Source organism: Parambassis ranga, chromosome 21 (assembly GCF_900634625.1).
Source record: "Parambassis ranga chromosome 21, fParRan2.1, whole genome shotgun sequence".
Lineage (NCBI taxonomy): Eukaryota > Metazoa > Chordata > Actinopteri > Ambassidae > Parambassis > Parambassis ranga.
In genome coordinates, this window is record NC_041041.1 from 6,860,644 (window position 1) to 6,882,555 (window position 21,912).

The 21,912-nt window shown below is 41.8% G+C and overlaps 3 protein-coding genes across 3 annotated transcripts; all 3 read left to right on the forward strand.

The window, feature by feature from the left end:
- Window positions 1–5,752: 5,752 nt before the first annotated feature.
- LOC114426551 (trace amine-associated receptor 6-like) lies at window positions 5,753–6,900 on the forward strand. Its single transcript, XM_028394039.1, has 2 exons — window positions 5,753–5,925; window positions 6,093–6,900. The coding sequence occupies exons 1-2, from the start codon at window positions 5,753–5,755 to the stop codon at window positions 6,898–6,900; spliced, it is 981 nt and encodes a 326-aa protein (XP_028249840.1).
- A 5,741-nt stretch (window positions 6,901–12,641) lies between these two features.
- On the forward strand, window positions 12,642–13,779 carry LOC114426573 (trace amine-associated receptor 13c-like). The gene is made up of 2 exons (XM_028394075.1): window positions 12,642–12,805; window positions 12,975–13,779. The coding sequence occupies exons 1-2, from the start codon at window positions 12,642–12,644 to the stop codon at window positions 13,777–13,779; spliced, it is 969 nt and encodes a 322-aa protein (XP_028249876.1).
- Window positions 13,780–20,774: 6,995 nt separating this feature from the next.
- On the forward strand, window positions 20,775–21,912 carry LOC114426168 (trace amine-associated receptor 8a-like). Its single transcript, XM_028393380.1, has 2 exons — window positions 20,775–20,938; window positions 21,108–21,912. The coding sequence occupies exons 1-2, from the start codon at window positions 20,775–20,777 to the stop codon at window positions 21,910–21,912; spliced, it is 969 nt and encodes a 322-aa protein (XP_028249181.1).

A 21,912-nucleotide genomic window follows, 5' to 3' on the forward strand; every position in this document is an offset into this window, starting at 1 on the left:
TGATTGTGCTGTTTCACACACGACACACATTAACCCTTTGTATTGCAGCATGAAAAAAGAACTGAAGTTTCTCAATCAGCTCTATGCTTTATGTTTGTGTGCATTCTTTAGACAAGAGGAGCATCACATGTCACTGATTTTCAAGACTAACTCATTTTAGGAAGGAATATATGAGTTGGGCTTACTGGGAAACCACAAGTGGAAGGATGGAAGTGAGAGGTCAATCTGTCTGACTCAATACTTCAAGGCCTGATCACAGAGTAGGATGAGGGCAGATTATTTGCTACCTCAGTCCTGTGCTAGCATGAAACCTTTTTTTTTGTAAGACAGCAGGCTAAGTATTGGCAAGGAATAGTAACAACCCTTTTATAGCATTTTTTTATTTTCTGGTCCTGAGTGTTAAGGATCAAAATGATCACACTTGTAAAGTGACCAAGAAACAGTGATAACTTATGGCACTATAGCTTCTTATTCTGACATGACATGAAGTCCATCTTAAACAGTAATTAATTTATGAAATCTGGTGTCTAAGTAGTACACCCAAATATGTGCAACCACATTTAGTATTAAAGTAATACATATTAGGTTAAAGGGGAGCAAACCAGAGGGAGGACAATGAGTGGCTTTGCCGTGGGAGCAGGCTGTACAGTTGCAGATGAACTCTCTGACATCTCACTCCAGAGATGGCCACCAAAGATGACATTGGAGCAGTTCCACTGAACGTCGAGTCCCAAGGTGACAAGCCTAGCAAGCCCACTGCAGAACTTGAGAGCAGGCTGAAGATGGAACAAACAGACCATTAGCGGACTGTTACCTGGATCTGGTTCAGAGTTTTTGGCGTCCCCGATCAATCTCCCAGGTGACAGCGTGAGTGAAGAAGGAAGAATGGGTTCTGGTTCCGAAGGCGGGAGAGAGCATCCGGTTTGGTGTTCCTGCTGCCGCGTCTGTAGGAGGAGAAGAATAGTTGCCAGTGGGAGTTCAGCCTCTTGGCGGACTGGATGTATGCAAAGTTCTTATGATCAGTCCACACAATGAATGGCTGTTCAGCTCCCTCCAACTAGTGTCTCCAGCCAGTGACTCCACTCATCCAGCGTCAGTTTGACAGCTAATAGTTCCCGATCGCCCACATCATAATTCCTCTTAGTAGGTAAGAGCTAGCGAGAGAAGAAGGCGCATGGGTGGAGTCTGCCGCCCTTCACTGACTGCTGGGACAGGACAGAGGCATCCACCTCCACAATAATCTGACTTTCTGGATCTGGATGTTCTAAGATTGGTGCAGAGGTAAAACAGGCCTTGAGTGTGGTGAAGGCTTCCTCAGCTCGTGGTGACCAGCTAAACACCCTAACAGTGGAAGTGAGTTGGGGGAGAGGAGCAGCTTCTGCATCTGAGTTAGCTAGTTAGGAATAAATCATCAATAGAAATTAAAGGTGCAATCAGCAATGACGGGCCCTTGCACTCCTTGCGGTCCGTAGGACTCATAGCCGCCGCCTCCCCTATCGTCACACGAACTCGTTCCCCGATACCGGTCTGCAGGGCAGAAGAGAACACCAAAGCACACACATATACAAAAGACAGGTCCTCCGACCAGTAGGTGGCGCAGTGACTGTAGGATATCAGCATATTAATGCATGCAGAGTCAGATGTTCAGCATGACTGTAAAGTTTCATTGACATATGATGAAGTTTGAGGGAGATGCCTTGGTGAAGGGTCAAATTCATGGCGACACCACAACCAGATCGTATGACGTGCTGCGTTTTTGATGACTTTCCCTTTCCTCCCTTTTCCTAATACTTTAAAAGCAACCAGATCAATTTTCAGCTGGATTAGACAAATCCCCTAGGAGTTCGTAAAAGTGCGGGGAGTGAAAAATGCAAAATGGTGCAGTTTTTTCAAAATGGCGGACTTCCTGTGTGTTTTAGAACAGCGGTCCCCAACCTTTTTTGCACCACGGACCGGTATCATGTAAAACAATACTTTCACGGACCGGCACAGAAAAAAAAAAAAAAAAAAAAAAAAACAAAGTGCATAAACAGACTCTTACTCTTATGCTTAATTAGTGGGAGCCTTTGAGCTTTCCCAGCAATAAGGCGGTCCCATCTGGGGATAATGGGAGACATGACACCCGAAGTGTGTTTCTTATGTCCGGTCCACTCCGTAATTTTGTTTTGGCCGTCATTAATTGCTTCAGTCGTTCTTGTTCATGTTTTCTTCCATGGCTCGTCTTTTAATGCAGGGTGCTCGGTCTCGCAGTTTTGAAGGCTCCGTTGCCTCATTTGCGAGTCTGTCGCCACATATCACTCAGAGCGGACTTGGTGTGTGAGAATCACCTGTTGCAATAAATCCGTATTTTAAATAGGACTCCTGATATAGTCTTTTAAATGCGGGTTTCTTTTTCTTTGAAGGGGTAGGCTCCTCTTCTTCTGTCTCCTCGTTAGGCCTTTTCCCCTTTCCGAAGAAGCTCTCCAAAGACGTTTGTTTTTTATTTATTTTTGCTGCTTGTGGGCTTAATTTTGGGGTTCCGTATCCCGTGACCGAGACAAGCGTCTGGGCAGGTGCTTAAAGGCACAGGCGGATGAATCTGATCGATTTATAAATGAAACAGCTGTCAGACTCAGATAATGAATAATATATGTTTTGCTCAGTCTTTCTGTGCGGCCCGGTACCAAATGACCCACGGACCGGTACCGGTCCCCGGCCCGGTGGTTGGGGACCACTGTTTTAGAAGATACCCCCAAGAGACTTTTTTCCTTGCGTAGAGCTGATACATATGCGTACCGATTTTCATGTCTGTAGGTCAAACGACTCAGATCTCATTCTAGGGGGCACTGCTGAGCACGCCCACATATGACGATAAGGTGATATGAAAAGGTGCACAGGGGCTGATGACATGAATGAGTAAGAGGCAGGTAGGATTAATAAATCAAGAAACACAGCAGCTTTCTCTATGGCTGCAAAGGGTCACCTTCATGGTGTTGCCCCGCCCACACTGTGTAACTTTGATCTGCACTTTTGATAACTTTTGCTCAGCCATGCATTCAGAACCATGTGACAAACTCTCAGGTCTATCAGAATATTACCGTAGGAGGAGTTCGTTCAAATACGAGGTGTGAAGCATGGAAAATCAGCCTGAACACAATTCATACTGCCAGCAGGTGGCGCTATGAGTATATCAGCTCATTAGCATATCAATCTGTTCAGAATGATTTTTTTCATTCAACATTAGATGAAGTGTATGGGAGATACAGGCACAAATACATGCATTTCCTGTGCGTTGGCGAAGGGTCAAATTTGTGGTGGCACCACAGCCAGACTGTATGACGAGGTGCTGCGTTTTTGATAACTTTTGGTCCCTAACCCCTTTAGGGCGAGCGCACCAATTCTCAGCCCTATCAAGCAATTCCCCTAGGAGGAGTTCGCAAAAGGGGGGGGAGTGCAAATTGGAACATAGCATGGTTTTTTCAAAATGGCAGACTTCCTGTACGTCCTGGAATTTTTGCCCAACAGGCTTTTTTGCTCATTGCGAGGCGATACATAGGTGTACCCATCCCTAGAACACCTCACCAGGGAGGCATCCAGGTGGCATCCAAAACAGATGCGCCTCAGCTGACTCATCTTGTGAAGGAGCAGTGGCTCTACTCCAAGCTTCTCTCGGGTGACTGAGCTCCTCACTCTATCTCTAAGGAAGCGCCCAGCCACCCTTCAAAGAAAGCTCATTTCCGCTGCTTGTATTCGCGATCTCATTCTTTCAGTCACTACCCAAAGCTCATGACCATAGGTGATAGTTGGAACATAGATTGACAGGTAAATCGAGAGCTTTGCCTTATGGCTCAGGGCAGATCTCAGTCACCCCTGGTGCCTTGCCGCCGGGGAGCTTTTTGACTACCTCAGCAACTTCAGCCGGGTGAAAAACGAGTCCACCACTGAGTTCTCAGCCTCTGCTTCCGTAATGGAAGGCATGTTGGTGGGATTAAAGAGATCCTCTAAGTACTCCTTCCACTGTCCAACAACATCCCCAGTCGTGGTCAACAGCTCCCCACCCCCCACTGTAAACAGTGTTGGTGGATTACTGATCCCCTTCCTGAGGCACAGAATGGTTAGCCAGAATCTCTTTGAGGCCGACCAATATTCCTCCTCCATGGCCTCTCCAAACTCCTCTGGGTTTTTGCCTCCTCAACTGCCCTAGATGCAGCACGCTTGGCCTGCCGATACCCAGCTGCTTCAGGAGACCAACGAGCCAACCAGGCTCGATAGGACTCCTTCTTCAGCTTGTGGGCATCCCTGAGTTCTGGTGTCCACCACCATGTCCCGTGATTGCTGCCACGGCAGGCTTTGCGGCCACAGCTTCGGACAGCCTCATCGAAGCTCTCCCAGAGGTGGGAGTTTTTTTAAGAGTTTTTTAAGAGTTGAAGATCTCTATGCTAGAGGTTTCCGGCAAATGTTACCAACAGACCCGCACAATACTTTTGGGCCTGCCAGGTCTGTCCAGCCTCTTCCCCCGCCAACGGATCCAACTCACCACCAAATCTTGATCAGTTGACAACTCAGCCCCTCTCTGTGTCCAGTGATCGGGTCGCTGAGGCCGCTGCTTTCAATCGCTACAAGATGCTCTTTGCACCATCCCTTATAACTTAAGCTAGCAGTCTCTGATTCTCTGCTTGGAGAGCTTGCAGGGTTTGGTCATGCTGACCCAGAAGAATTTCCTGATGAGTGAGAGCTTGCGTCGTTGAGGGAGGTGAAGAGCCTGCTGGATCCATTGTTGGCCAGTTCTTCTGTTATGTAAAGAAGGTCCAAATGCATGCTGAAGGTAAAAGAGTCTTTATTTGTTAACAAAAGATTTAAAAAAAAATTCCACTTGGGAGAAAAAACATCGAGTTCAGGTGCTCTGATAGAAGGATGTAATGTGGAATGAAAGAGGGGGCAAAACAAAGGTCCAGGTCCGGAGCGAGGATCAGCTGGGCGGTGGGGCTGGAAGCCTGACACAGAAAGAGCAAGTAAAGTTAACAATCACACAGCACAGAAAAGGTACAGGGCTGGTATCTTACGTACGTGAAGAACTGGCACTGAAGTCAAAGGAAGGGGTGTTTAAGTATCTGAACGGAGAAAGAAGATTGGACGAGGTAGATTGAGTCAGCAGCAGCTCCACCCAGCAGATCTCACACACCTGGAGGAAAAAGCACAGGAGACAAGCAGGGCAAACAAAACAGAAAGGAACCACTAGGGGCATCAGCCAGTGTTCGGCACAAAAGATCTGCGGGGTGCCTTTGGTGGGGACTAGTTGTTTTGTTTTCTTTCATATTTGTTTGTTTATATTATTATTTTGGTTGCTCCCATACAGTCTGCCAGGCTTTGTGGAGTGATCATTTATTGCAGTGCCTTATTAGTCACATGTGCAGAGAAGCCAATTGGTGTCTTCAAAAAACTAAAAGTTTGTAGTGTTCACATGTTGTCAAGTGTTTATCCTTGTCCTGGCAGCTGTCTCTGGAAGTGGGTGGGTATATTAATTTTGTTTGCTATATTAACCAAATTGTTCACCATGAATAAATTGATTTGAACTTCCCCACCTTCTTATCGCTTTAGGAGCTGGTCCATGGCCTGTGTAACAAGTGTGTGTGTACACTGAGGGAGGAGCAACAGAAACACAGAGAGATGTCAGAGCAGTGAGGAAGTGTGTCCACAAAGGAGATATAAATGTGTGTGTGTATGACAGAGTTCTGGTCAGAGAGCTGCCACAGCTCTCTCCAGATCTCTTATAATGGAGGTCAGAGAAGGATCAGATCTCTGTTTTCCAGAGCTCCACAATACCTCCTGCAGGAAGCCGACACTTTCTCCGAGTAATGTTGTGTTTCTGTGCTTTCTAATGTCGACCATGTCTGTGCTCACTGTAACTCTCAACCTGCTCGTCATCATCTCAGTCTCTCACTTCAGGTAAAGTTTTGAAATGTGCAGCTTACCACCACAAATGATGATGATTATACAGATGTTTAACCAAATGTTAACCTAGAACTGTTCTAAGCACTTTAATCTCAAATTGTATGTTTATTCTCCTTCCATGATTGTATTCTTACATTTTTAATTATCTTCTATGTCTCCAGGCGGCTCCACACACCCACCAACCTCCTCCTCCTCTCTCTGGCTGTCTCAGACTTCACTGTGGGCCTCGTGGTCTTACCGAGTGAAATCATGAGAACTACAGCCTGCTGGTTTCTGGGTGAGTTCATGTGTTCATTTTCCATATATGTCAACACTGTCACTGTTGGTTCTTCAGTTGGAAACATGGTGATGATATCAGCTGATCGTTATGTGGCTATATGTGACCCTCTGCATTATCCAAGCAGACTCACTTTGACGCGAGTTAAAACATGCATTTCTCTGTGTTGGTTGTGTTTGGCTTTCTACTGTAGTATCTATGTAAAGGATGACTTACGAAAAGACACACATACTTCCTGCTATGGAGAGTGTGTGTTTGCCATTGACTACATTACAGGGATTACAGACCTTGTTTTAAACTTCATTGTTCCAGTTAGCACCATCATAGTTCTGTACCTCAGAGTCTTTGTGGTGGCTGTGTCTCAGGCTCGTGCCATGCGCTCTCACATTACAGGTGTCAGTCTGCAGCAGTCAGGGACTGTGACATCGAAGAAGTCTGAGCTGAAAGCAGCCAGGACTCTGGGTGTTCTTGTAGTTGTGTTTCTAACATGTTTCTGCCCATATTATTGTGCTGCTTTATCAGGAGCGAACTCTCCCACTACTATGGCTTTTCTGTTGTGTCTTCTCTTTTCAAACTCCTGTATGAATCCTGTGATCTATGCACTGTTCTACCCCTGGTTTAGAAAATGTGTTAAACACATTGTGACTCTGCAGATTCTGCAGCCGGGATCCAGGGAGGCCAACATACTGTAGGGAGGCTGTTCACTGAGGTCATTCTGCTGTATGGAGATCAATGTGTTATTGTCATTCAGTGTGTTATCTGTCACATCCAGGAAGTGAGAACATGTTTCCCTGAGGAAACATCACAAGCACCGTGAACTGATTGTGCTATTTCCCACATGACATACATTAACCCTTTGTATTGTAAAAATAAATGTTTCAATAAAACAGAAGTCTATTTATGTCTGTTTGTGGGCATACTTTAGTAAAAAGATCATCAAGGCTTAATAATAATAATAATAGTAATTATAATTATAATAATGTGAATGTCAGTTTGTAACATGAGCTTCCTGCTTCAGCAAAGGCCCAACACCTTACCAGTGTTGGGAAGATTACTTTGGAAATGTGATTGGTTACAATTACAAGTTAAAAATGTTAAAAATGTAATAGTAGTGTAACTATTTCATCAGGCAGACTGGATGTGCTCAACAGGACCCTTGGGTGTTTCCTCTAAAAAAGTGGATAGAAATGATGATTAGATCATTATAATTATTATACTTTTTCTTCTACAAAACAAAACAGATAAATGTGTTGCATTAAGTGTGTGTAATATAATAGAAAGTATGATACTATGTTGACCTGATGATAAAAGTGCACAATTCAGCCAGTAGCCTTCTGTTTAATATAATCGTCTCAAATAACTAATAACGATTACACCACTAGGAGGTGCTTGCGATTAACATTTAACATATACTGGTTAGGCTAAATCTTAATAACACTCACAACACAACCTTTATGATACTAAAGCTGATTTTATCACATACTCTGTTTCTGAAAGTCACGGAGCAGCTGGACCACTACATAAACAAACTGGGTTGACAGAGCAATGGCACAGACTAGGCTTTGGTTAGCAAGCTAGCTACTAACTAGCTATACCCCCTCCCCTCCCCTATACCAAACTCTTATGACTTTGAATCATGTTATGTGTTCAACACAATGCAGGAAAGATGCTGGCTCTGCTCACATTTTATTTAGCCTAATGTGAGTATCTTCAGTACTATGCTGTATTACAGCTGTAGGCTATAGATATATATATATATATATATATATATAGATATATAGATGTGGATGGATACATACCCGTAGATGCATCTTCAAGTCAGACTATTTAGATGTCAACAGCATCATAACTGCTGGCAAACACTCCTTGCACTGCACAATAATGTGGCCTTTATCTGCGGTTTGGGTCAAATGTCTTCTGAATCTCAAACACACGAACGCTCACTTCATCACCATTGTTCCTGTCAAAAATGTACACTTCCACAGTGAGGCTCCTGTCCTCCTCAATATGTACTGTGTAGTCCAACTTCCTTCAACTCAGCTTCCAAATTGTTGTCAATAGTCCTGGGTGTGTCAGACTGTAAGTGCATTGTTTTTACCTGTGACAGGTATTTGTGACATTGTTCACCTTTTTCAATATTGTCAACAGGACAATGGTGAGAAACACTCTAGCAAGTCCCCCACTGAATGGCTTAGCAAAAACAAAATGAAGACTTTAGAGTGGTCTAGTCAAAGTCCTGACCTGAATCCAATTGAGATGCTGTAATGTTAAGTTAAAGTGTGTGAAGTAAAAAGGAAAAAGAAGAGGGTGGATAATACCAGAAGTTAAAACAGAAAAGAAGTGGAATTCAATGAAGATGTAATGTGTTCAGAGAGGGAGGAGGGACGACAGAGACGTCAGAGCAGTGAGTGTGTCAATGAAGATATAAAAGTGTGTGTATGACAGAGTTCTGGTCAGAGAGCTGCCACAGCTGCAGCTCTCTCCAGATGTCTGATGATGGAGGTCAGTGAAGAATCAGATCTCTGTTTTCCAGAGCTCCTCAACACCTCCTGCAGGAAGCCGACACTTTCTCCGAGTTATGTTGTGTTTTTCCGTTTTCTGATGTTGACCATGTCTGTGCTCACTGTAGTTCTCAACCTACTCATCATCATCTCAGTCTCTCACTTCAGGTAAACTTTTTGAAATGTGCAGCTTACCACCACAAATAATGTTGAAGGGATTATACAGATATTTAACCAAATGAACCAAATTTGGTTAATGAAAAATAACCAAACCAAACTGCAACTGTTCTGTGTTTCATTCTCAAATTGTATGTTCATTCTCTTTCCATGATTGTATTCTTACATTTTTAACTATCTTCTATGTCTCCAGGCGGCTCCACACACCCACCAACCTCCTCCTCCTCTCTCTGGCTGTCTCAGACTTCACTGTGGGCCTCGTGGTCTTGCCGAGTGAAATCATGAAATCTACAGCCTGCTGGTTTCTGGGTAAATTCATGTGTTCACTTACCATATATATCAACTCTGTGACTGTTGGTTCTTCAATTGGAAACATGGTTCTGATATCAGTTGATCGTTATGTGGCTATATGTGACCCTCTGCATTATCCAAGCAGACTCACTTTGACACGAGTTAAAATGTGCATTTCTCTGTGTTGGCTGTATGTGGCCCTCTGCTGCTGTGTCTATGTAAAGGACAACTTAAAAAAAGACACACATATTTCTTGCTATGGAGAGTGTGTGTTTGTTGTTGACTACATTACTGGAGTTGTTGATGTTGTTTTAAACTTCATTGTTCCAGTTAGCACAATCATCATTCTGTATATGAGAGTCTTTTTAGTGGCTGTGTCTCAGGCTCGTGCCATGCGTTCTCACATTACAGCTGTCAGTCTGCAGCATCCAGGGACTCTGACAAGGAAGTCTGAGCTGAAAGCAGCCAGGACTCTGGGTGTTCTTGTAGTTGTGTATCTAATGTGTTGTATTCCATATTACTCTGTTACTTTTAGAGGGAATGTGTCATCCACTACTTTGGTGATTGTGTTATTTTGTGCCTGTTTAAACTCCTGTCTGAACCCCGTGATCTATGCATTGTTCTACCCCTGGTTTAGAAAAGCTGTTAAACTCATTGTGACTCTGCAGATTCTGCAGCCGGGCTCCGGGGAGGCCAACATACTGTAGAGAGGCTGTGCACCGAGGTCATTCTGCTCTTTGGATATTAATATATTGATGTTGTTTGTTGTCACACCCACAAAGTAATATCATGCTTTTCTCTATTTACAAAGAAATTGTGCAGGAAAAACAATAGTTTTTATTAAAGATTCACATTTCGATATTAAATATATTCAGTCCTTATGTTATGTTATGTCATATAAACATAGTATCTATTAAAATATAATAATATATCACATATTTATAAATTTGTGTCGTACAACACCTTACAACAGAGAAGGCACAAAAGAAGTTACACACAGACATACAGCATCTTCTACTGGATAAGATGTAAACCTAAATCTAAAACTGTACCAGGACTGAGAGGCTGCGCACTGAGATCCCTCTGCTGTATGGAGATCAATATGTTATTGTCATTCATTGTGTTATCTGACACATCGAGGAAGTGAAAACATGTTTCCCTGAGAAAAAAAAAGAGAACTGATTGTGCTGTTTCACACACGAAACACATTAACCCTTTGTATTGTAAAAAGAAATGTTTCAATAAAACAGAAGTTTATTTAGATCTGTTTGTGGGCATACTTTAGTAAAAAGAAGAGCATCATTTGTTCAAAATTTAAACCTTCATCATAGAAATAATAATAAGGTGGTAACATGAGCTTCCTGCTTCAGCAAAGGCCCAACACCTTATCTCTACTCACACTCCCCCTTTTTGCCTGTATTTGGATTTAAGCCAGGCTATGATGCTGCCAATGGTTCCACAGGGACAAAAACAGCTTTTCAGGAATCTGTTGGATACCTGAAAGACCACAGACCTTTGTTATGTACAGTCTTGGGTTATGTATCATAAATATCCTTCACATTTTCAATTATTTGATCCCATCTGCTATAATATATTTCATAATTTTAAATGGACCAAGGCAAACAACTTGGGATCTCTGCCCAGTTATTGATTTGTGACTCTTCATTATAACTGTTTTAACAAATCAATGAGCAGTATTATTTCTCTACAAGTGAGCTTGCATAGTTTATTATTGTTTACCTGTGACTGGTATTTGTGATGTTGTTAACCATTTTTACTTTGCTTTCACTTGAGGTTGAGGAAAAGGCCATTGTTTAGCCTGTGGATGTGGTTAGTGTTGTGAACTCACCCATCCATTAGAAGGATCTACTTCTAACATCTTGGTGTCAGATACCACAGCACACCTGTAGTGGACTCAACAGGTCATCATTACAGTCAGTCACAGTCACATTACAGGATAAACATGGCAGGTTATTGTTGGTATAATACTGAAAAACTGTGTGTGTATTGCATTTTTAGATAATTAGATAATTAGATATATAGATAAATAGATTGTAGTAATGATAATATCCGTACATAGATGAACAACATAGGCAGGTGTTGATAGTAAACAATTTGTCTGAGGGCTGGACTGCAGGTCAGCACGCACATGTGAAGGCAGACAGACCTGCAGAAAAATACAGTTAAATACTGTATAAATACTGTTAAAGCTGCAAAGACTCAACATTGGAACCATCTTCTACCTTGTGTGATGCTTTTCTGCAGTTTTTTACCGACAAGATTTCTGTTATCAGAACCCCACTCTCTCAAGCTGCCCAGGACCCCACAGCTCCTCTAGCAAACACAGCTGTCCTAGACAGCTTTGAACTGAATGAAAGAGATAGTTGTACATTTACGCCCTGCTAACTGCCAATCCATCCAATCCAATCCATCTTTATTTATAGAGCACCTTTTAAAAGACAACAGGGTCAGCCAAAGTGCTGTACACACCAAGCATAGAATAATTGAGTAATAAAATAGAATAAAATGAAATAAAATAAATATAAGTTTGATAAAACATAGGAATATAAAACCATACAATAAAAGCACCAGTCAAGGGTAAGAACAATAAAACAAGTAAAAGTCAACAACTCAAACAGAGTTAAAAGCCAGAGTAAAAAGATATGTTTTAAGTGATGACTTAAAAACCATAAAATTATCCGTCTGTCTAAGGTGCAAAGGCAGTTTGTTCCACAGTTTCGGACCTGCGACAGAGAAGGAACGGTCCCCCCTGCGTTTTCTCTGTGTTTTTGGGACGACCAGGAGAGACTGGTCAGCTGACCTTAGAGAGCAAGCAGGGCAGTGGGGCTGGAGCATGTCTGACATGTACTGAGGGGCGAGACCATGAAGGGATTTAAAAACAAATAAGAGAATTTTAAAATCAATGCGAAAAGGAATCGGGAGCCAGTGCAATGACTTTAAAATCGGAGTAATGTGCTCACGTTTCTTAGCCCCAGTTAAAAGCCGTGCAGCAGCATTCAAACAGATAGCATCCCATCGCATCTGTTTAAGGAGGTCTTCTGCTCAGTGGAGTCTTTTATTTTGAAATATATTAATCTGTGTCTTAGCTCTGGCTGCATCCCATCCTGCTTCAAGCATGCCACAGTGCAGCATCTTTTACACAAGTAGAACTTGTACCCCCTGGTTTTGTCTAATTTTAGACCAATTTCCAAACTCTGGTTTTAGGCCTCTCCACAGCACAGAGACTGCTCTTTTAAAAGTTAAGGTGATGCTGGTGTTTGTTTATAATAAAAATGACAGACATGTGGTGTGAATGAGAAAAATACAAGATTAGACAGGACGTCATTCTCCAACTGGGACACGATAGAAGGAGGGAATAATGGACTTGCCAAAAATGATAAATAGCTGGAGATGAAAGTGTTTCAGACAGAGAGCTGTCAGTGCTGCAGCTCCTCTCTGAGATGATGGAGAATCAGGAACTCTGCTTTCCAGAACTCCTCAATGCTTCCTGCAAGAAGCCGACACTTCACTGGACTAATGCTGTGCTTGTGAACATGCTGCTGTCCTTCATCTCTCTGATCACTACAGTTCTCAACCTGCTCGTCATCATCTCAGTCTCACACTTCAGGTGGAGATTAATGTTTCACCAGATCTGATTTCTGAAGTCTTAGTTTGGTCCAATCATGTTTTATTTGACTAACTTTAACCCTGGCTATTATAGAAACATTGCTTTAAATCACACTGATTTATTTGTCTTTTGGACATGTGGACTTGTTGGTTTCTCTGTCTCCCTGCAGGAAGCTCCACACACCCACTAACAGTCTCCTCTTGTCTCTGGCTGTCTCTGACTTTTTTGTGGGCCTCATCACCATGACAGGAGAAATTTACATGAGAACATCATGCTGGTATTTTGGTGATCTTATGTGTTCTCTGTATAATTTTGTGACTTATATCATCACCTCCTCCTCAGTGGGAATAATGGTGCTCATATCGGTCGACCGCTATGTGGCTATCTGTGACCCTATGCATTATCCCACCAGAGTTACAGAGAGGAGAGCAAAGCTGTGTGCCTTTTGCTGTTGGCTCTATGCCACGTTGTACAGTGGTACTACACTGAGGGATGACCTTATTTACCCAGGCAAGTATAAAAACTGCCATGGAATCTGTTTTGCCTACCCTAGCTCTTTCGCAGTAACTCTGGACTTTGTTTTATCTTTTATTGCTCCCATTACTGTCATTGTTGTGCTGTATATGAGAGTCTTTGTGGTGGCTGTGTCTCAGGCTCGGGCCATGCGCTCTCATATTACAGCTGTCCCAGTGACTGTAAAAGCAAAAAAGTCTGAGCTGAAAGCAGCCAGGACTCTGGGTGTTCTGGTAGTTGTGTTTCTGATGTGTTTCTGTCCATATTATTTTATTAGTTTATTATGGGGTACCCTACTAAATCCTGTATTTGCATCCTTTATATATTATCTGGTCTATTTTAACTCCTGTATGAACCCATTGATATATGCATTGTTCTACCCCTGGTTTAGAAAATCTGTTAAACACATTGTGACTCTGCAGATTCTGCAGCCGGGCTCCAGTGATGCCAACATATTATAGTAGTGAGTAAAATGTCTCTGAAATATTTTGGAGATGTTCTAAACTGAAGTAATATCAAGTAGATAATGTGTGATTACTTTTCAGGGCCTGATGTAGAGGTGAGTGGTCATAAAGAAATGTTCTCAACCAGAGAAAAACTGATTAAATTTTTGCTTGAGAGTCTGTGAGGCCTCTAAATCTCTGAACCAGCTCCTGCTCCCGTCCATGAGGAGGTACTGCATGAATTTCTCTGATTTTCTCTGAAATCATTCACACATGAAAACTGTGTGTAGAAGAAAATTCAGTTGTGCTCCAACACACCAACATACTGTACTGGCAGGCAAGATCAGTAAAGGATATGATATGTTTCAACTTCGGATTCATTTCTCTTAGTGATTCAAACACACCATCATTAGTGTAGTTTTGATAAGCCTGGGATACAGTGATGGACAGGGCTGTTAAACATGATGCATCACTGTACCTGACAGTATAAGTGAAGTGAGTGTCTGACTTCACAGTGTTCTTATGTGTTTATAGTGTCAATATTTAATTGAGAAACATATGTGTTTATAATGCCTCAGTAGTTGTAGAGATTTAGTGAAGTAAAATCAAATTTGCTGAATTCTAAGAAAATGTGAGTTTCAGTCCAAATAACTCACAGGGACTTCCTTTTATATTAATTCATGTATGCAACCTTTCTGTATTATCTGGCCCATTTAACTTCCGTATGAACCCTTTGATCTACATACTGTTCAACTGCTGGCTTAGAAAATATTTAATTGATTGATTGATAGAGAGATCGATACACAAATATGTCATGAGATGCAGATGTCATAAGAGCCAATGGCGAATGCTTAGCTGCATTATAGGAAAACAACATCTGCTGTCACTTCCTAAGAAAAGAAAAGCTCCCACTATAGATATAAAGACATGATTTGTGATATACACACTAGGCCCAACAGTCATCTTATCTGCAGAAATGTTCTGTTTATTGCGTGATGCTTACGCACCAATGTTGATATTGATTATATTCCTATGGATGTCTACTCAGGGACTTCCACAAAAGTCCATGATGGGTGAAGGTAGCACAATCGCACCATATTTTCAACAAGGATATAACGATGATTCACTTTAAAACAAACAGCATTTTTCCACTGAAGTTTTCATTTTCATTGCCTATTTTTGATTTGTCTCAATGATTTAGATCACTTTTGATCTAAAAGGCATAGGCATACATATTTCCAGGAGAGATAATAATGATTGTGTTGTGCTTAGAAAAAAAAAAACAACATCCTGGTTTGACCACTAACACTGGAAAGTCTGATGTTGCAGCTTCCTCTCTAATTGGATGATACACTGGCTAAGTAGTAGATCTAGTGGTTGTAAGTGGTATTACAAAAAAGATACAGTCTAGTGCCAGCTGCTACACTTCAACACAACACAAAGATGCCTCAGGTTTACAGGCCCAGCTGTAGTTTCTTTGTGCTCTCGATTGAGCTTTTAAAAAATTCATATGCTAATTTACTGCAGTGCATCACTGTGTGGCCTTATAGTTATACTGCAGTAAAAGCCAATTTAATCCCATTCCAATATCACTGAACTCTCCTGGTTCAGTTTGGACGTCACCAACAGACAGTTTATCAGTATTTCAATCATGAGGGACTCAGCGAACTGAATGAGAAATATTTATTAAGTACAAAGTTTGAATGTGCATTGGCGTCCTAGACCCCGTCGTGAAGACCACATCCGAAAAGGGGGGAAAATGCAAGGGGAGAGGCCACTGAATCAGAAGATCCCCCCGGGGTCTAGACCTGGTGGTGGTGGAGAGCTGGAGGGCAGGAGATAGGAGGCCTGAACTGGCGTGGATCTGGTGATGCTTGGGGTGGAGGAGGGTTGCTGGGTTCAAGCAGAAAAAAGCTGGAGAGGAGAAGGAGATTTTTAAATTTCGTGCTAAGCTGTGATTGGTCAGGAGAGGGATGGAAAGCCACAGCTGATTGGTGAGGGAGGTGCTTTCTATTAAGCACCTGACTAAGAGAGCAGAAGAGAGGGCGAGCAGAGGAGTGAGGGATAGAGGGAGAAAGATTAGGAAGCGGATAGGGATAAATGGTGAATGATGGGAAACAGAGTCTTCCTGATTGAACTCGCGCTAAGAGCTACATCAGTAACTGCACTTCCTGGGTTGCTACTTTGTCCCAGGGCATAACTCAGGATTAGGTTCTTGGTCTTCCTCTTCATTGTCTACATTCTCTACCTCAGAGATCTCATTCACAAATATAATCTTTACTCTTACTGATGGTATTCAAATTCATATTTCCACAAAATCCATTACCTGCCTGCTCCTCTCTGACCGACTGATCTCAATGTAATACAATCTAGGATGCCAAAACTATACTACCTTCAACTCAGCTGTAAGAGGTCTTACATGTTGACCACCATTTATTATGTTTTCAACCTGGCTCAGTAAGCGTCCATATTGTTGTCAATAGTCCTGAGTGTGTCAGAAGTAAGTGTAAGTGCATGGTTTTAAAACGTGACAGGTATTTGTAACATTGTTCACTTTTTTTATTTTACTTTTACTTAGGTTAAAGAAAAGCTCATAGTTTGGCCTAGAGATGTGGTTAGTGTTCTGAACTCACCCATACATATTATCAAGCAAAAATCTAAGGAGTCCTACCCCTGTCGTCACATCTACATACATGTTTTCACATAGACATGGAGGGAAGTTAGAGACAGCACACAAAAACTGATCATCATTTCACACTGTTGTTGGTGTAATGCAGGCTACATGACAACTGTATGGTGGGAAAGAGAAAAACAAAAAACTGGACAGAACATCTTGCTCCAACTGGGACATGGAGGAGGAGGTGGCAAAGATGCACTCAATAAAAAAAAGATAAATTAGTTGTGTGAGATGTGTTTCAGACAGAGAGCTGTCAGTGCTGCATTTCCTCTCTCTGATGATGGAGAATCAGGAACTCTGCTTTCCAGAACTCCTCAATGCTTCCTGCAAGAAGCCGACACTTCAATGGACTGATGCTGTGCTTGTAAACATGCTGCTGTCCTTCATCTCTCTGATCACTACAGCTCTCAACCTGCTCGTCATCATCTCAGTCTCACACTTCAGGTGGAGATTAATGTTTCATCAGATCTCTAAGGGTCTTACTTTGGTCCAATCATATTTTATTTTACTAACTTTAACCCTGACTATTATAGAAACATTGCTTTAAATGACACTAATTTATTTGTCTTTTGGAAATGTGGACTTGTTGGTTTCTCTGTCTCCCTGCAGGAAGCTCCAAACACCCACTAACATCCTCCTCCTGTCTCTGGCTGTCACAGACTTTCTTGTGGGCCTTGTGGCCATGACAACAACAATTTACTTGAGAAGTTCGTGCTGGTATTTTGGTGATATTATGTGTTTTCTCTATAGTTATGTATGTATAGTTATGACCCTTTGCATTACACCACCAGAGTCACAGAGAGGGGAGCAAAGCTGTGGGTCTGTTTGTGTTGGCTCTGTTCTCTTGTGTTTACTATTTTCATACTGAAGAATGAACTCACTCAACCAGGCAAGTTTAAATACTGTCATGGAGAGTGTTACACTTACCCTGATCGCATTGGATTTATCTTTTACCTTGTTTTAACCTTTATTGTTCCCATTACTGTCATTGTTGTGCTGTATTTGAGAGTCTTTGTGGTGGCTGTATCTCAGGCTCGGGCCATGCGCTCTCATGTTACAGCCGTCTCAGTGACTGTAACAGCAAAAAAGTCTGAGCTGAAAGCAGCCAGGACTCTGGGTGTTCTTGTGGTTGTGTTTCTGATGTGTTACTGTCCGTATTACTTCCTTTTTTTCACAGGGGCTGAAATACCCGATCTCTCTATTGCATCTGTTGTATATTTTATGGTCTATTTTAACTCCTGTCTGAACCCTTTAATCTATGCACTGTTCTACCCCTGGTTTAGAAAAGCTGTTAAACTTATTGTGACTCTGCAGATTCTGCAGCCGGGCTCCTGTGACGCCAACATACTGTAGAAGTGATTAAAATGACTGTCAACAATTGTGGAGATTCAAAGTAAAGTAATATTAAGTATAAGCAGAACATTTGAGTGATTACTCTTCAGGGCCTGATGTAGAGGTGAGAGGTAGTGAAAGATTTTCTTAACCAGGATAGCACTGAAGTGCTTGAGTGTCTGTGAGGCCTCTAAATCACTGAACCAGCTCCTGCTCCTGCACATGAAGGGGTACTGCATGAGTTTCTTAGATTTTCTTACAAACAATCCACACAAGGTGGCAGGGTGGAAGGTTGCTGTTTCTATTTTGGCTGTGGCCTTTTTGTGGAGCTTGCACAGTTTTGTGATTTTTGTTAAATTTTAGATAAGAGTAAACTGCAGTTCCACCAAAAATGGTACATTATTTCTATTAAAGATTTTGAATGTTCTAAAGCTGAAAAGGAAGCATTCTACAGAGAAGCTGTTCAATCAGACCTACTTTAAGGACAAATAATTTCATACATCAGCAGGAACATGTCTTTCAATGGGAGAGCTTATTGTTACAAAGCAAATGATTGCTCACAACATTCATTTAAATGTCTGATGCAAATCTGTTGATTAATGCAAACAGAATTTGATTGAATTGTAGTGCTGCTGAGCCTGTGACACAGTGTGGGACATGGATGTCTAATATTATGCAGGACTGTCCATGACAGTATGAGTGAATGATGTTTGTCTGAGTATGTAGCATTCTCATGCATATACCATAAGTACAGAATACATAAACAAGTGTTGCCCTGCTCTATCTAAGAAAAGTACGTATTAATTTTTTGGATGCATAAAGTATGAACAGGAGGGGGAGTACAGGAGGCTGGTGTAAGACTATGTTGGATGGTGCAGTGCAAATAATCTGCACCTGAACACCTCCAACCCCAAGGAGCCGGTGATGGCGTTCAGGAGAAACAGACCCCATCTGAGGCTCGTCTACATTGAGGGCATAGAGGTGAAGGTGGTTAGGACTTACAAGTACCTGGGACTGCAGCTAGATGACAGACTGGACTGGTTAGAGAACCATCGACACCATCCACAAAAACAAGAAAACAAGAAGAGCCACCTACATTCTGAAGAGACTGAGTTCATGTTTTCAATAAGCATCTTTGCACATCCTGAACATCTTGTTCATGCACCTTTGGTTAATTATTGCTGTCTACACAGTCTATATTTACATATTCCTTAATCTGTACAGTTTATGTACATACGCCATAATTGTTTTCATTCCCATTTATTTTGTATTACAAAACAAAAGTTTTAGTTTAGTATATATGTAGTATAGTATTTTATTTACAGTAGTTGTGTCTATAAGTATACACTAAGTTAATTTTATTTTAATGTTAGTACGAACCTGAATGCTTGAATTTCTATTGGGATTAATAAAGTATCAATCCTATCCTATCCTTGTTTGAAAAGACAAGAAAGAGTTAACAGAACACCTATCAGTTATAACAACCACAGATTCTGGATTCTATTCTTTGCTAAATGCTAGCTTCATGGACTCAGCTAACTTGCTGAATAAACCACAACATAGCTATGCAAAATGTATTTATGTTTCTCTATTGTTTACAATATATTCATGAGAATATAGGTTTATTACATTCGTAATTTAATCAAATGCATTTAAGATAAAAGCTTACAAATTTGTTGGTTTTATTTTTATTTGTTGTAGTCTTTATTAATGAGTATACACGTAGGTCAAGGACAAGGAAGTGGGCGGAGTTTGAGAACGACGGGAAAAACGTAGTGAGTGGCAAGATGGAGAGAGACAAGCGAGGAGCAGGCTGATGCATTTTGGAGGCCTGTTGACAACATTGCAGACTGTATAGTTAACTTCTACCATCATTTCAGTAAAAGTGTTTGACAAACGCGCTTTAGGAACTTGAATGTTGATGGAGTTTTTCAGTTTGGGTGGACTACTCAGCGGAAGACCGCGTTTGGCTGGATTAGCTGCTAAAACTGTGGCTAGCGCTTTAATGCTAAGGAGCTAGCCACCAGCACACTCAACCAGAAGAGCCTGCTTGAAGCTGTAAGCGTGACGACGAGAATAGAGACCCCAACAGAGCTGGACAGCGTGCCACAATGGAAGTCTGTGTTGCGTGGTCTGCTGTGTGAATCTTCTTTCCTCTTCCTCCTCTTCTGTTGAGTTGGTCTGCGCGCACAAGCGGACACATCAGACCAGGTAACAATGTTTATTTTTGCCTTGAAGGAGCCATTTTGTTTAGGCTACAACGTTCTGGACTGCAGGGTGTTGAACTGGTTTTTATTTATTTAATTTAATTAAATTTTCGGCTAATAGGTAATTGATTTATTCATTTGGGCCCATGGGTTATCTTTGGTGTTTTTTTTAATAAACCGCGGTTGCTGCTGCTGTTGTGCCGCAAAACGTTTTTAAAACCTGTGTGTGAATGGATTGCAAAAACAGATTTTTATTTGACTATGGACATATACCATAGTTTATCTCAACCGTGACCACATTGTGCCTGTGTGTGTGAGCATGTGTAAATGAGAATGAGAGGGACAGAGAAAGTTAAGCGAAGTTGAATGACCAGAAGGATAGTTATATTTGCAAATCACATTGGAAAAAAACAACAACACAGAATTGATTGTGTGGTGGCCCGGTGGTGTATGTATGGGAAAACCCCTGCTATATAATATTAGATGATGGTACAGGATCCTTTCAATCTAATGAGAGAATGTTCGTTTACTCATTTCAAACTTTAAGTTTATAAAGACATGTTCTTAACCAGGGTAAACACTGATTGAATTTCTGCTTGAGGGTCTGTGAGGCCTCTAAATCATTAGACCCTGTCATGCTCCTGTCCATGAAGAGGTACTGCATGAGAACAACTTGGCCCAGCTGGGACACAGAGGAGGAGGAGGAAAAGATGCACTCAATTAAAAAAAGATAAATTAGTTGTGTGAGATGTGTTTCAGACAGAGAGCTGTCAGTGCTGCAGCTCCTCTCTCTGATGATGGAGAATCAGGAACTCTGCTTTCCAGAACTCCTCAATGCTTCCTGCAAGAAGCCGACACTTCACTGGGCTGATGCTGTGTTTGTGAATATGCTGTATTCCTTCATCTCTCTGATCACTACAGCTCTCAACCTGCTCGTCATCATCTCAGTCTCACACTTCAGGTGGTGATTAATGTTTCATCAGATCTGATTTCTGAAGTCTTAGTTTGGTCCAATCATGTTTTATTTTACTAACTTTAACCCTGACTATTATAGAAACATTGCTTTAAATGACACTGATTTATTTGTCTTTTGGACATGTGGACTTGTTGGTTTCTCTGTCTCCCTGCAGGAAGCTCCACACACCCACTAACACCTTCCTCCTCTCTCTGGCTGTCACAGACTTTCTTGTGGGCCTTCTGGTCATGACAGCGACAATTTATTTGAGAACGTCATGCTGGTATTTTGGTGATATTATGTGTTTTCTGTATAGTTATGTACACGTTATCATCCTCTGCTCTTCTGTGGCAATAATGGTGTTTATATCAGTTGACCGCTATGTGGCTATCTGTGACCCTCTGCATTATCCCACCAGGGTCACAGAGAGGAGAGCAAAGCTGTGGGTCTGTTTGTGTTGGCTCTGTTCTGTTTTGTTCACTACTGTTATACTAAAGGAAGACTTGGCCCATCCAGGCATGTTTAAAAACTGCCATGGAGAGTGTTACACTCACCCTAGTCGCATTGGATTTATCTTTTACCTTGTGTTAACCTTTATTGTTCCCATTACTGTCATTGTTGTGCTGTATATGAGAGTCTTTGTGGTGGCTGTGTCTCAGGCTCGGGCCATGCGCTCTCATGTTACAGCCGTCTCAGTGAGTGTAACAGCAAAAAAGTCTGAGCTGAAAGCAGCCAGGACGTTGGGTGTTCTTGTCGTTGTGTTTCTGATGTGTTACAGCCCGTATTACTTACTTTATTTCATAGCAAAAGAACTACCCAATTTCTGGATTATATCTCTTCTATGTTATATAGTTTATTTTAACTCCTGTCTGAACCCTTTAATCTATGCATTGTTCTACCCCTGGTTTAGAAAAGCTGTTAAACTCATTGTGACTCTGCAGATTCTGCAGCCGGGCTCCTGTGACGCCAACATACTGTAG

What these genes read in the sequence shown, in the direction of transcription:
- LOC114426551 (XM_028394039.1), top strand. Translation starts at nt 5,753, where the DNA reads ATGGAGGTCAGAGAAGGATCAGATCTCTGTTTTCCAGAGCTCCACAAT. An exon ending in ATCTCAGTCTCTCACTTCAG is followed by an intron (nt 5,926 to 6,092) that starts GTAAAGTTTTGA and finishes CTATGTCTCCAG; the next exon opens with GCGGCTCCACACACCCACCA.
- LOC114426573 (XM_028394075.1), top strand. Translation starts at nt 12,642, where the DNA reads ATGGAGAATCAGGAACTCTGCTTTCCAGAACTCCTCAATGCTTCCTGC. An exon ending in ATCTCAGTCTCACACTTCAG is followed by an intron (nt 12,806 to 12,974) that starts GTGGAGATTAAT and finishes GTCTCCCTGCAG; the next exon opens with GAAGCTCCACACACCCACTA.
- LOC114426168 (XM_028393380.1), top strand. Translation starts at nt 20,775, where the DNA reads ATGGAGAATCAGGAACTCTGCTTTCCAGAACTCCTCAATGCTTCCTGC. An exon ending in ATCTCAGTCTCACACTTCAG is followed by an intron (nt 20,939 to 21,107) that starts GTGGTGATTAAT and finishes GTCTCCCTGCAG; the next exon opens with GAAGCTCCACACACCCACTA.